Here is a 14,261-nt window from a genome sequence, read left to right as displayed (position 1 = left end):
CTATATTATGTAGGTTCTAAATAATGTAAAGGATGATTATGTGCAGGGATGAAACATTATTCTAACCAACATGTGAGTGAATAATTAAGACATCGGAATTCTTTCACACCTTTTGTGGTGCTGCTACAAAAGTTGCAATTGTGTACAATGCACATTAGTGCTGGATCACAACATTTCAGCCTAATATAGATAGGTATTTCTGGTCATTGCCATCTTCAAGTGAAATCGCATTCGACGGTTGTATTACCCAAGTAGTATGAGTTTTTAATAGGTCTCGCTACTTGTAAGTCACATACTTAATGAATATCACTACATAATCTTTACCTCTTAGTGGTTATGAAAACTGCCATTGATGTGAATGTCTTGAATTGTTTGAGAGCCCTGCATGTATGTATTATACATCATTGTTGTTTAATCTTAAGTGCTGAGGACAAGCTGATTTTGCTACAACATACACACATTTCACATACTATTAGACACTTGCCCGAGAAAACTTGGGACTCGTCCTCAACTGGTTAACAATGTGATTGAAGTTCAGAAAATGATTTTATATCTTTGTTTTCTTTCCTTGACAGGGAACCATCAAGCTGCTGTCCCAGATTGGTCAGGACAAGGCCATCGCCGGTCAGCAGGTCAAGATTGTCCAGAAACAGATGGACAGCATCCTGAAATTGAAACAAGTTAGTAGGACATGTGATCTTTAATAGCAGGATGACTGCAGTGAGAGAGGTGGGAGAGATTGTGGAATACCAATGTCAGATTCGTCAGTGTCAACTCCTATTGAGTTATCATCAGAGCTTGTCTGAATGAGCAAGAGAAAATGGTGTCCATCCTGCTGTTGGGATACACCCGTGGCGAAGACGTAAAACCTATAATCAGTCAGCATCATGACTTGTGCTGCGTGGTTGATTTTTAAGTCATTACAAGTGCAGTGACAGCATTGTATCTCTTCTGACTCTTTCTGTGGTTGTGTATCTTCACTGTATTAACCTTAGTACAACCACGTGCTTGAATCCCTGTCGACCTTATGAATGAACATCATGCTGAAGAAACTGAAGGAGTTTTAACACAAGCTTATGAATATGTGGGACAAACTCTTGTCTGATTGAAAAATTGCCCTACATTGATGTAATTGATCAGTGTTTTAGTAGTAGCCATTCAGCCCTTACTGGGAGTGTGCATGGATTTACATGATAGCCTTTGAGCATGACCTGCCAGAACCTGCCTTACTCTTATTTTGCATGATTTCCTATCTATCCCCTATCAGGCTCTGCCCAGATACACCCTGGCCCACGAGAGGGCGGTGTACAAGACGGTTGCCGTGGTAGCAGACACCAAGAAAGTGGTGCAGACACTGGACGTGACCAGCCTGGGTGAGCTGAGAGCCATGCAGAAACCAGACGTGGACATTGAAGACCTAATGGCAGCCATCATCATGATCTGTAAGTTTTCTACTCCTTTTCAGAGTATTCTTAACATCATATTTAATAACGGTACTACAAAATGTATTTCTCATCAGGTGCCTTCAAGATTCGTCAGCCAGGATAATGCTGTTTTGAAATGTGTTTAATTCAATAAGGCTGTATGGTACAAATGTATTGCATATCTGTAATCTTACATGTTGGTACACGTAGAGTGTATACTCATACACGTATGTCCCTTTGATTTGCATATTCAAATTAAGGAGAGGGATTACTGTAGCGAAATTGCTCAGAAATGACATAATGTGCAAATTCTTGTTCGTCAGAGAAAGATGATTGTACATGGCCTGTATGATCTCCGACTGGTTTTATCTGTGTTATTTCAATTCAGTAAAATCACCATCATCTGACCTGACATGGAGCAAAGGAGCCAAGCGGCAGATGGCAAACATTGAGAGGTGAGAATGAAATTTTGTGCAAAATTATTCAAATATGGATGTAGAAATGCTTAAAACAGTGTTTGAAGTAATAGAAAGCAAGACCTACAGTAACTGCAATTCAGACGTTCTGAACTACAATATATACAGTGTGCAGATATCAAAGTATAACAGGATCGTGTCCCATGATAATAACTCTCTCATATTGATCCATGAATACACTGTATATTGATTTCAGGTCTGGTGGTAATTAGTCATACCTACAATACTTATGTTTATCAACAAATAAATATGTATCATGGATGAAACTTAACTTCAAATGGAAGCCAGTGATGCTATTTTTGATACTTTAATCTTCCAAAAAATTATGGAGAAGCTGTTCTCTGATGTCTTGAAACTTTGTTGAGAATAGACTGAATGTATGTTTCTCAATCTCTTGCTCAGATTTATTGAGGAGCTGAGTGCCTTTGATGACTCAGAGCTGCCTGAGTCCACCCTCAACCTGGTGGAGCCGTACCTCAAGAAGTCCTCCTTCCAGGCAAAGAACATGATGAGGAAGAACAACAATGCAGCCGCTGCCTCCCTCTGTAACTGGGTCAGGGGTGTGTGCAGGTGAGTAGACCAAAGTACAATCTTTCTCCATACTCTCTTATCTCTCTTCCACTCTCCTGTTGTGATCATTAACCTTTTTATTACAAACAATAGCTCTCTTTGTTTTCTGACCATCTTCCACATGCACATCATGTACTATCTTACATGTATCTGAATATTTGCCAACCTTTCATCCAGTCCACAATGCATGCACATACAGGTATTATATTCAGATAAATTGACCACCGGTGATATGATGGGATTTTATCAAAAGCTGGAGAGGGTTTCTTCTTCACTTTTTTTATACATACAGAAAACAACTTTGTTAGATGGATGCCAAAATACTAAATATGTATCTTTGGAATAAGAGTACCTACATGTATAAAATGTATACTACGATGCTAAAATGTACATGATTCCCCTTTGTTTGTGCTGCTGTTAATGTGTCCTTGTAGGTCTCCGTCAAAGAAAGTAGACTTGTATCTGAAGTGTTTCTATTTGGTCTTTGCCTTGTAATGGCGACAGGTATCACCGCCTGATGATCTCCAAGGTGAAGCCGCTGCACAGTAAGGTGGAGGAGACGAGGGCAGCCATTGAGGAGGCCGAACACAAGCTCTCCATGCTGGAGAACAAGAAGAAGGTACAGCTCAGCTACAATTTGTATCTAGTTGCTTGCTTGCCAAGTCATGCAGGCATACGTGAAACCTCGAGCAAGCACTGGAATTGTCACAGACAAGGCACTTCTTGATCAGAACATTGAAATGAACCATGTTGCTGAATGAATTTATGGCTGTGTATATTTTGTGTGTTGCTAATTTGATACCTGGCAATGCCTAAATATCACTTAAGGCAAGGCCCTCAAAAACAGTTCTAACATTGATGAGGAAAGGTGGAAAGTAGGATGGTATTTTAACTATGTTAAACTGCTAATTTACCCTATAACTTGAAGTATTTCCATTGAAGGTGTAATTGGATTCTGCTATTCCAGCAGTTACCTGTATTCAACATACATTTTATACCATTGTATGTGAATGAGCTTCTACCCTGATGACCATTTGATTCAATTTTTTATTCTTATACAGGCACTAGAAGAAAGACTTCTGGACCTGGCCCTAAGCTTTGAGAGTGCCACTGTGGATAAGAATGACCAGGAGGATCTGTCCAGAAAGATGACCAAGCAGCTGGACACGGCCAACAAATTCAGACATGTAAGACAGCACATCCTTTTTTGAATGTGTTTTTATCTACTGTTGATTAAAAATACCATAAGCCAAACTGTTCATGTGTTTTTGTTTGTGATATTTCATACTTTCCACCAGATTGACACTGGCAATCCACATATTAAAGACTAGAGAAACTGAAAACTGAAAATATTGATAAAAAGTTTAAGTAATTATGAAATGTACATGTATATCACTGTGCTCAACAATTATCCTCAGAACATATTCATACAAGTTCCAAGACAAACAAGTCAGAACTACTGTGTGCTAATTGTTACTGGACATCACTCATATTATTCAGTCTTGACAAGATAAGTAAAGCAGTTAAGGGTCTCAATGCACAAAATTCATTGCTATCATAATGGTGCGCTCAGGAGCCATTTAGCAACCATTATATTTTTTGTTCCCAGGCACTAAGCTTTACAGGCCCAGCCTTTTCATCAGCTTTCAGTAATCCCTCCAAACCTTAACCCAGTTGTGTGTAGTTAGTAAGCCCACTCAGGTGTATCAGTGTGCCTCAGTCTACCAGCAAGGCCATGGTGACACAATAGGGATTAAGGGCCTGATTAGGTGAACTCTTGTTCATTGACAATTAACTTCTAAACACATGTGTGTATTGGTGAAGAAAGTATGCACTTCATTGGGTGTTAGGTAATCTCTCTTCATTGATGGTTGCTTTCTGGACAGTTGTGTCTATCAGTTTGAAAGCATGCATTCCAGCATGTTTGCCAATCAGTGAACAATGCAAAGTAAAGGTTAACCCATTGAGGATGAGTCCCGAGTATACTTGGGCAGATGTCTATGGGAAATGTATGTAGTTGCAAAATCAAACTGTCCTCAAAAAGTTAATAGTTAATTAGCCCTTACATTCTTGGAGATATTAAGAAACCACTTATGAAATGTTACAGAGCATTTACCATCTGAAGAGGAATTCAATACATTTATTTGATGAAAATCAGGTTGGAAATGGCTGAAATATCCAAAAATAAAGTAAAATGAAATTATCCTAATAAAAGTTGTGTCTTACCTCTTATTAGTATTGCTTTGTTTTGGATCGCATCCGGGCAATTACCCCCAGAGGGCAATTACCCCCCGGCTAAATACTGGTTGGTGGTAAGGTTAGAGTAAAGATCAGGGTTAGGGTTAGGTTTAGGGTTAGGAGTTTGGGTTAGGGTTAGGGTTAGGTTCAGGATTAGGATTAGGATTAGGGCCAGGGAAAGGGTGTGGGGTAATTGCCCAGGGGGTAATTGCCCTAGACCCGTTTTGGGTATCTCAGTCATTTCAAACACAAGTTTCATCAAATAAATGTTGAATTCCTCTTGGAATCACATGCGATTTTATATTTCATAAGAGGCTTCTAATTATCTCACAAGAAAGATAGAAACCTGAAGCCAGATCTGAAACAAAACTATACCATCCCTTTAAACATTTCTTCTTCACGAATGTCACACAATCCACATCCCTCCTGCATCAGATCCTGGCCATGGAGCACCAGCATTGCATCCAAATCTGCCAGTCCCTGCCCCAGCGAGAGTTTGCCATCTCGGGTGCCGTGGCCATGGCGGCCGCCTTTGCCACCTACCTGGGGCCGTACGACCCCAAGTTCCGTCGGTCAGTGCTGACCGTCCACTGGCCGCTCTGCCTCCAGGAGAGGGGGGTTCCCCTGGTGATAGATGCCATAGATCCCATGAAAGGTGAGGGTTGAGAGCACTCGGCAAGTGGTATCCTGCAGAATAGAGGCACATGCTTGTAAAAGATCCCACTTCGTTTATTCATGCAAAATAGCTGGGTGTTTTTTGAACGTGATGAAGTAGACTCCGTGGAAGACCAGCAATTGCAGCTGAATATGGGCTATCCAGTCATCTTCTCAGGTGGAAATGAACAAACAAACATGATGTATCATAATGTATTAAAGTCGTTGGCACATTAATGAAATGTAGTATTTTATTCCTTTTGCTTGCTGTAGTAGTAATCAAATTTTTTAACCTTTTGAACACCAATGAAATTCATTGCTGTTGGGTAATATTCAGTTGGAATTATTTTTGCTTTTCATTTTACTTGATGTAGCAGGTACAGATGTTTAACAGAGAATGGCTAGTTTGAGTAAAGCAATCTGCATTTGTTTTGTACGATTTCTGTAGGTTGGATAGTTGAGTGGGCCATACACACCTCACCCAAGACCAGGGCCAACACCGAGATGTTTGAGAGTGCCGTACCACCGCTGGACCTCGGCCAAGACGACGACGAAGAGAACCAGGAAGATGGGGATGGAGAGAAGGGAGAAATGGAAGAGACGAATAGAGAAGGGAGCGGGATGGAAGGACAGACAGAACGTGAGGAGGGCGAGGGAGGGCAGGAGAAGGGAGAGATAGAAGGAGAAGGTGAAGGACAGGATGAAGGAGAGGAAGGTGCGGGATTGACGGAAGAGAAGAGCCAGGAAATGAAGGAGAAGGAGGAGGAGATGGATGCCCTACTTGCCCAAACTCAAGGTTTGTTCACTTTTCTGGTGCCTGAATACATCTGTATGTGGTTATAGAAAAGTATGTCGTGTGCTGCATTTACTGTAAGGCCTACACTCCTTTCTTCTTCTTTTTGTTTATTTTTTTTTTTTCAGTGTAACAAGTTACGTGTTATTGAAGCTAAAAAAAAGTGTTAACAATCATTTTTGCTTAGTCCCTGCACATGTTTTATCTTGGAAGGTGTACAATGTATGACCGCATTGTGCCTTTAATTCTAAGATATCATTTTTTATCATTCACATACTATATTCAGCTACTCGCTGTTTTCAATCCAGTTTAAAATGAATGATTGTGTAAGCTGTCTTATTTTTCGGAAATATATATACATGCCATTCCAATATTCATCATATCTTTACTTTACAGGGTATATCCACTCTCACCCTCTTTCAGTGGGAAATCCATGTAAAGTTACTTTCTTGTCCAGCACTAAAACTCTTTTTGGCCATTAAATAACATGTGATTGATAGGAGTGAATGAAGAACTGATTTACAAGGAACCGACTGATTTGGAATATACGAGTGAATTGTATCAAGCAAATGCTGTTTACTCTGAACATTCAAATGCATTATGGCTTCATGAAATTCTGTTAATCACTTCTCTGATACCCTCTCTGTGACCTATAGAAGCCCAGGACCCTCCACAAAACGACCAGGCAGCAGCAGCTGCAGCTGGGGATGATGTGCCCCAGCGAGGTTTCACAGCCATGAGTGGGATCGCTGAGAGTCAACACGCCTACTCCGTTGACGCCTTCCCCCAAATTGGAGCATCCGAGTATCAGCGCTACGTCCAGTCACTGATCAAACTGCTTGTTGGAGAGGACTGTGTGCATGACTGGTGGATGAAAGGTAATTTTTTTTTTTTTTTGTTCTCGTACCTCTGAACAATATGCAATTGATGCATGCATCTGAGTGTGTCAGTAGAAAGTGTGCATAAGATAACTATGGAATATGATTGACCCAAGAGACAAAGCCAAGTGGGTTAAGGCTAAATTTCTTAGCTACTGCATGCACACAATTCCTTCTGATGCATGAAAAAGACACATACATCATCATACAGAATTACATACACAGAATGGTGACAACTTTTGCATGCAATCCATTGATTTATGGTATTTGTGACAATTTGCAAGTCTTTCTCTTTGGTTTGCCATACATGATATCATGCATCAGTATGCAAATGACGCATTATATTTTTGTTACTGATGTTTGGTACTGATGCATGGCTAGCCATCTCTTGCCAAGTGCACAAACATTTGCCAAGTGTGTAAACCCCGTCAATGCGGGTATGGTAAGCCATCTCTTGCTAAGTGTGCGAATGCTTGCTAAGTGTGCAAAATCGTTTTTACGAGTATGCACAACAACATGTTTACTGCGTCTATCGCCGTTGATCAAGTGTACTGCCAGTAAAAATCGATACATGCCTCTCGACCAATGAGATTCCAGGATTCTCTCTACCTGTTCTGTTATATTCATTGACAGTTTTATGTCATTTGAGCTTATCGGGAAGAAAGCCGACCACTGATTGCTCTGATAACAATCATAGAGTAACGCCTGGTTAAAATGTTCCTCATCACTTTTCTTCTTCCTCATCCCCAACAGGTCTAAGTCTGCGGCAGATGGAGAACCTTGCCATCCAGAAGTCGTCATGGCAGCGACCTCCGTACCTGATTGACCCTGACATGGAGGGTGTGCGTTGGCTCAGGAGGATGATCTACCAACACCGACTGGTCAACATTGACATGCACTCCAGGTCAGAAGGATACTTCTTCTTCGTAGAGCCTGCATTTTCATTGATATGGCATATAAATTATCCTTGATAAAAGAATGACAGTGGTAAACGATAATCAAGATAATCATCCCAAATGATGTATGGTTCCTCACTGATATCTGTCTAAAGATGTTGTTGACGTTCCTTCTCTCGGACAGTTGTCAGTGTGCTGTCCAAGTTTTATTTTGTATTTTATTATAGGTTAGGAGCAACTCATCCTTCATTCCGACTGATATAGAGCATAGAATATTCTTAATAAAAGTGTAGTCAAAATGGTAAACCATGGTCAAGATAAGCAGGTGCTGCATCACAATCCGAAACGATATGTCTTACCTCACTGACACCCATTTAAAGATAAAACATCACATGACCATTGAAGATGTTCCATCTCTACGTAGGACAGTTGACAGTGTACTGTCCAAGTGTTTAGTTGTTGTTTTTTAATTACAGGTTATAATATTTATCGGGTAAGCTTACAACATTGTACTTTCATAAAATGTACACAATACTGTTGAGCAAAGAGAAGAAATTATACCCTTACCTGAAAGTGTGGTCCCAGTGATATACATGAACACGTCATGTGTATTGAGTGCCTGAATGTCATTCCTATTATCAGATGTATTTTTTTTTTTTTTCAATACATGCATACCAAGTCATTTTGGTGTATGGGCATTGCCTTAATCATGTGATGTTTCTTTTTTCTCATTCTTCATCTTATCTGGTTCACCCACCATATCAACTGCCCTCTCATCATTCTCACCTCATATGGATTGATTCATACTGCAGATGGTAAGTAAAGACTGCATTCCTTTAACTCTGAAAGTGTTTGTTAATATGCTACAAAGGTTTTTGTACCTGCATACTATACTTAATGTTGTGCCTTCATTGTAAGAATATTTTTTTTTATTTATTTATTTTCTTTTTTACATTTTCATATTTAGATGCTGGATGTACTTTAATGAAACTTAACACTGTGATTCAAAGCTAAGACTTAAACAGAGTTGTTAATATAAAAAATAAATGAAAATGAAATATTGAAACTTTTTTGCTATTAACTCAGGTTGAACTTTAATTATATTTCCAAGTTGTTTATTTTTGTGTCAGAGTCTAACAGATGTCATTTCTTTTGTTTTGACTGTCTTGGGGAAACTGAAATATGTCTGTTTGTGTTTTAATGTTGACTTGTGATTGCAATTCATACATTTGTTTATCTATTTTCTTTTTTTTGTCAGTTAATTTGAATGTGAAACTGTATGTTGTGGGCTGTGTTGGAGAATTTGATATGTTGGAGATGTGGTATTTTGACTGGCCATTATTTTGTCCTGATTTCTGTTATGCATGCATTAATTTGGAAATTGTTTTAGCTGTTATGTGTTAAAGATAATAAAAAGTTTTGGTACCTCAAAAGTGTCCTTGAATTTCCTTGTCTTAGTTTGTGTTTCAGGTTAAAGTACCTTTCATATAACTAACACTGTGAGACTTACTCGCCCCAAAGTGCTCTCATGTCTTAGTAATCATGCAATTAACTGCGACCAGCAGCCCCATACGCATAGCGACCAGCAGTCCCATACGCATAGCGTAATCGGGCTTTGCATTGTAGCATTCAGGATCATGACAGATTTAGTATCGCAGGGTAAATGTCAACTTAAAATCCCATAAATTCTTCAATTTGAAGACTTACCAATTAAGTTGAAGTATTGAAAACAGGCTTCGGGCAACGTTTGGTTCTGCCTATAGTCCCTTTCTGTTCGAATTGATGACTGAATGTGACTCGGTCGACAGGACCTTAAGAGAGCTACATACAGTACACTGAATACTACAGCCAGTGCATGCGAACACATCACATGCACACAAATTTCAAATCCATGAACGGATAAGATGTTTGTGTGCGCATGCGCTGGCCATGGTATCCAGTGTATGTACAATGTAGCTCTCCCAAGGTCCTCTCGACCGAGTCACATTCAGTCATCAATTCGAACAGAAAGGGACTATTGGCAGAACCAAACGTTGTTCGAAGCCTGTTTTCAATACTTCAACTTAATTGGTAAGTCTTCAAATCGAAGAAATTTTTGGATTTTAAGTTGACATTTACCCGCGATACTAATTCTGTCATGATCCTGAATGCTACAATGCGAAGCCCCATTACGCTATGCGTATGGGGCTGCTGGTCGCAGTTAGCTATGCGTACAATGGGCTGCACGCTGCTGGTCGCAGTCAGTGGTTTCGTACAATATTTATCGACGCTGTACAGCGTTGGCTCTGGTACTAAACCATTATTGCATGATTACTAAGACATGAGAGCACTTTGGGGCGAGTAATTCTCACAGACAACGTACTTTAACCTGAAACACAAACCAAGACAAGGAAATTCAGGGAAGCTTTTTAGGTACCAAAACTTTTTATTATCTTTAACTCTGATATTATCCTCACATTCACATGTGATTATGTCATCTCTCCCCTTATTTTGTTTTGTAGGCGTCACCAGCAAATTCATGTCTATTCAAAAGACACGTTTGAATTGTAAGATTCTCCCCCTGCATGAACTTGCATGTTCTCTTTGAAGCACATATATACACCCCATTACAGAAGACTGCAGTCTTACACTTTTCCCCTAGCTTTGCACTCACCTAGTCACACTGCATGGCATGTTACAAGATATCTAGAGCTCCGCATTGCATGACAGCCTCCACGCAGTATTTTTCTCCCTCAGACTGTTGCACTGTCACTGAAGAATTCTTGTAGACAATGAATTGATGTAGATAGTTGGAGGATTTACAAACAGATAATGATAGTAAAACATACATTTCATATTGCCACATTCAAGTCAGTAATCAGTCACTACACCTCCGTTGTATCTCACTCATGTGTCTTGAAGACTCAGTTTAATGACACCTTCATTTTAAATGCATACTGCTTGAACCACATAAATTTGTGTCCATGCAAAAGTATGGTAAGCTCCAGATTAAACATAGACACTATGACTCCTATAAGCCCTGAATTGTGAAAAAACAGAAGAGAATTAATATATTCTTTTTTGCAAATCGTCCCTAGTGAGAAATTTCTTTATGTGATTCATACCATTTACAGTTTGTTAAAAATTACATGGAAAGCCATCCAAACCACCTTCACAGAAACTCTCATAAAACCATTCATCAAGAAACAAAGTGATGTGGACTTCATCAGCGTCAAATCAAAACATATATTTGTTGCTCTGTGCTTTGAAAATGAAATGAAAGCTGGCATATTATGGCTATTGATAGTGATTCTGTGATACTGTTTTTACAACTTGCATGCAAATTGTGCACTGAAAGTACAGTAGGTATTGGTGATATTTTGATATCTTGGGCCTTTATGAGCAGCTGTTAGGCTATCCCACAGTGTAGCAGCACAGTAACTTGGCATGAACTGTACTGGGATTTCATTAGCAAGCATGTATGCTAATTATGATCATGCCATTCACATTGTGAAATGCACATAGCACAGTTATATGCATGTATCAAACACATCTCTGCTATCTTCAGACACCTTTGCAAGGCTAGTCCATAACATGTTCTGACAGACTCAAGTACATGTAGCAATTGTCATCATCATTATTTATTTCTCAGGTTACATATAGGCAAACTGAACAAATCAACTGATATGTTTGAGTAGATGTCTAATCCAAATGTTACACCAAACAGTCACCATCAGTTTATGGTTTTATCATGATTTTAGGCTAGTCCATAAACCAGCCCTTCCTAATTCCATGCCATATATTATGTCACTGCAATATTGAGGAGCTCACCTGCATTAGCTGCTGTGGAAACTTATTTAAGTGTAGACAGGATTTCTGCACCCACATTCACTGTGAACAGCTCTTGCAGTTCTGTCTCACACATCTTTCTGTGATTACTACACTGAATAAAATGTAGGCAAAGATGCACAGTACACAGCTGCACTGAACGCCTTTTAGAAACACTATTTCACTTTCTCTTTCCGTTAGCGGTTTGAAAGTTTGATATTGTCAGACTCAATAAAAAAAGAAAGAAAGCATTACACGATGATGTAATTGTTTGCTACATTATATTGATTGCCTGGTCGATTTCATGGTTGAACTCTATATAGAAAATGTAGGCAACATCATCGTGCCATGGTGTCAAGCATGTACAACAGTATATAATGAATACACTTTATAGCAATGCACAGAAACGTTAGGCATACTTGTACTTTTTTTTTTCTGCTGCAAAATAACCATCTCCTCACCTGTGTCTCTTTTTCTTCATTTCTTTTTTGCATGTACCATTACACTGCCAGTATGTTGAGTATCTGTAATTTCTACTGATGCATTAATTACTTAGATAATAAGATATATGGTAAGAACAAAAGGGACGATGAGGAAAAAACAAACAAACAAACAAACAAACAAACAAACGAAACTGGAATTAGTAGAATGGAATGTCTTATCAAGTTCAACTTACTCTCCACCTAAACAGATATGCACTTTCATCATTTGTTTTATAACTTTTAGCCTCTACACTTCATGATTAACTTAATCCATTCACTACACTTGGCGTTGTAGTTGTATGCTATACACATTATGTTAATGTATATTAGGCTAGATATTAGACACTTTGCACAGCTTAAAATTCTATCACCATTGACACGTGAATATTTTGACTGCTTTGTACTCCAGCACACACACTTTACTGTTAGATATGAACACGCAAAGTGCTGTTGTATGATCACCACAGTGCATTGTATTTGATATGCTGTGTCTAGTCACAGGTTTGTATCTGTTTTACAAGTTAAATTTTCTTGTCTTGTGTTTTCATAGACATGTTGGCTATTTCTTTGTAATGGACCAATCCCGTTCCTACTGTGTCTTTTAAAATGTAACTTCATATCAATTTAGTGATGGTATGATTTTGAAGGGAAGTCTCCCTTTTGTACTGGTTTATACAATTTAAAAGACTTAAGTTATAGATATCTTAAATGGCGGTTATTGGTGAAGAAACTTGTAGCAGTACATATGAACACTCTAGTGACATTCTCAAAGTCATTAATTGTGAATGAAATCTAAGTAGTACAAAGTGGACAAAATATTGAAAGAGAGGAGGATGAATGTGATTAGAACAAATGAGAGGAATAGTAATTGACTTTGCATAGTTAACATCCAGTTTGCAATAAGTAGGCCCGTGTACCAGTAATTATCTTAGTTTGTTTCTGTCTAAGCTGATACTAATTATAGCTGCTATAACACGTAATCTAATCCCGTGTTACATTACACATTGTTCAATATTTCACATTATGTACTACCTCTGTTTTGACATATTATACATAATGCATGCATTTTTTTCTTTTCTCATACAGTTCAAAACATTTATGAAATGTCGCTTTGTTTTGTACTCGATGGAACTTCATTACAGCTTGTATATCATTTTCTTGTTTCTGCTAACCTGACTTTTTATTTTATTGTTGTTGAACTGATCATTCTCCCTTATCCCCATTGTTTTCATTACTATCCATGCACACATAGTCATGTGGAAAATAAACTTGGGTAGGTCTTTAAATGTTTGCAGTAAAAGTCTTGTGTGGTTTGTACAGTTCTTTATTGCAAATCTTAAGAAAATCATTTTTTTTTGTTCCTTTTCTTTTCTTTTAGGCTATATTTATGCACAATATATCATTAAGAAAAGTAAATCACATTTGTGATATGATGTTCATTTTCTCTTAAAAGGGGATGGGTGGGTTTTTGATTGCAGTCATTATTGCTGTGACTGTTGTATTTCATGTTAGCATTATTTGCTTCAGAATTCTGCGATGCATGTTCTATGATACAGTTTGCTGTTCACCAGTTCAGACTTTTGTTGTGTGTTTGTTTCACCTGTATTTGCATGACGTCTCTTTCCAGTGTACGCTGTGTTAAAGTGAATACATGTTGTATGCTTGTTTTTTTAGTGTCAAGTAGACAGAGGACCATCATTGATGACTTTATTCTGTATGAGCTGTTATCTTCTCGAGGGTTTAATTTTTGGCGAATATCGCGAAACACAGTTGGATCGTGAATTTAACAACACACGAAAAAGTCGCCTGACGCTAGAGTAATGTACATTAAAATTGGTGTAGGTGTCAATTCACGAAAACAACATCTCGCAAAAAATATCTGTACGCGAACAAAAAGGAAAAAAACAGTGTATACAGTAATACTGCCTGCAGTCAGAATCATTAAAATTAGGCCCATTGAAGTATTGGTGTTTAACCCATTGAGGACGGACTGATTTTGCCACAACATACATTTCCCATAGACCCCGGTCCTGCCTGCGTATA

The 14,261-nt window shown here is 38.6% G+C and overlaps 1 protein-coding gene across 1 annotated transcript in view; it reads left to right on the top strand.

Annotated features, from left to right (window-relative positions):
• The window catches only part of LOC139720278 (uncharacterized), a 96,218-nt gene that overhangs the window by 55,992 nt on the left and 25,965 nt on the right, over nucleotides 1–14,261 (top strand). The window contains exons 66-76 of the mRNA XM_071631637.1: nucleotides 576–680; nucleotides 1,268–1,442; nucleotides 1,813–1,879; nucleotides 2,303–2,470; nucleotides 2,975–3,089; nucleotides 3,532–3,657; nucleotides 5,144–5,363; nucleotides 5,811–6,158; nucleotides 6,812–7,033; nucleotides 7,787–7,937; nucleotides 8,742–8,744. Coding sequence (XP_071487738.1) covers nucleotides 576–680; nucleotides 1,268–1,442; nucleotides 1,813–1,879; nucleotides 2,303–2,470; nucleotides 2,975–3,089; nucleotides 3,532–3,657; nucleotides 5,144–5,363; nucleotides 5,811–6,158; nucleotides 6,812–7,033; nucleotides 7,787–7,937; nucleotides 8,742–8,744 — 1,700 coding nt within the window. The remainder of the gene's footprint in view (nucleotides 1–575; nucleotides 681–1,267; nucleotides 1,443–1,812; nucleotides 1,880–2,302; nucleotides 2,471–2,974; nucleotides 3,090–3,531; nucleotides 3,658–5,143; nucleotides 5,364–5,810; nucleotides 6,159–6,811; nucleotides 7,034–7,786; nucleotides 7,938–8,741; nucleotides 8,745–14,261) is intronic.

Source organism: Diadema antillarum, unplaced genomic scaffold (genome assembly GCF_040938485.1).
Source record: "Diadema antillarum isolate AM-2024a unplaced genomic scaffold, OU_Dant_1.0 scf00000125, whole genome shotgun sequence".
Taxonomy (NCBI): domain Eukaryota; kingdom Metazoa; phylum Echinodermata; class Echinoidea; order Diadematoida; family Diadematidae; genus Diadema; species Diadema antillarum.
The sequence above is the reverse complement of the archived record's forward strand: the minus strand, read 5'-3'. Positions and strand labels throughout refer to the sequence as shown.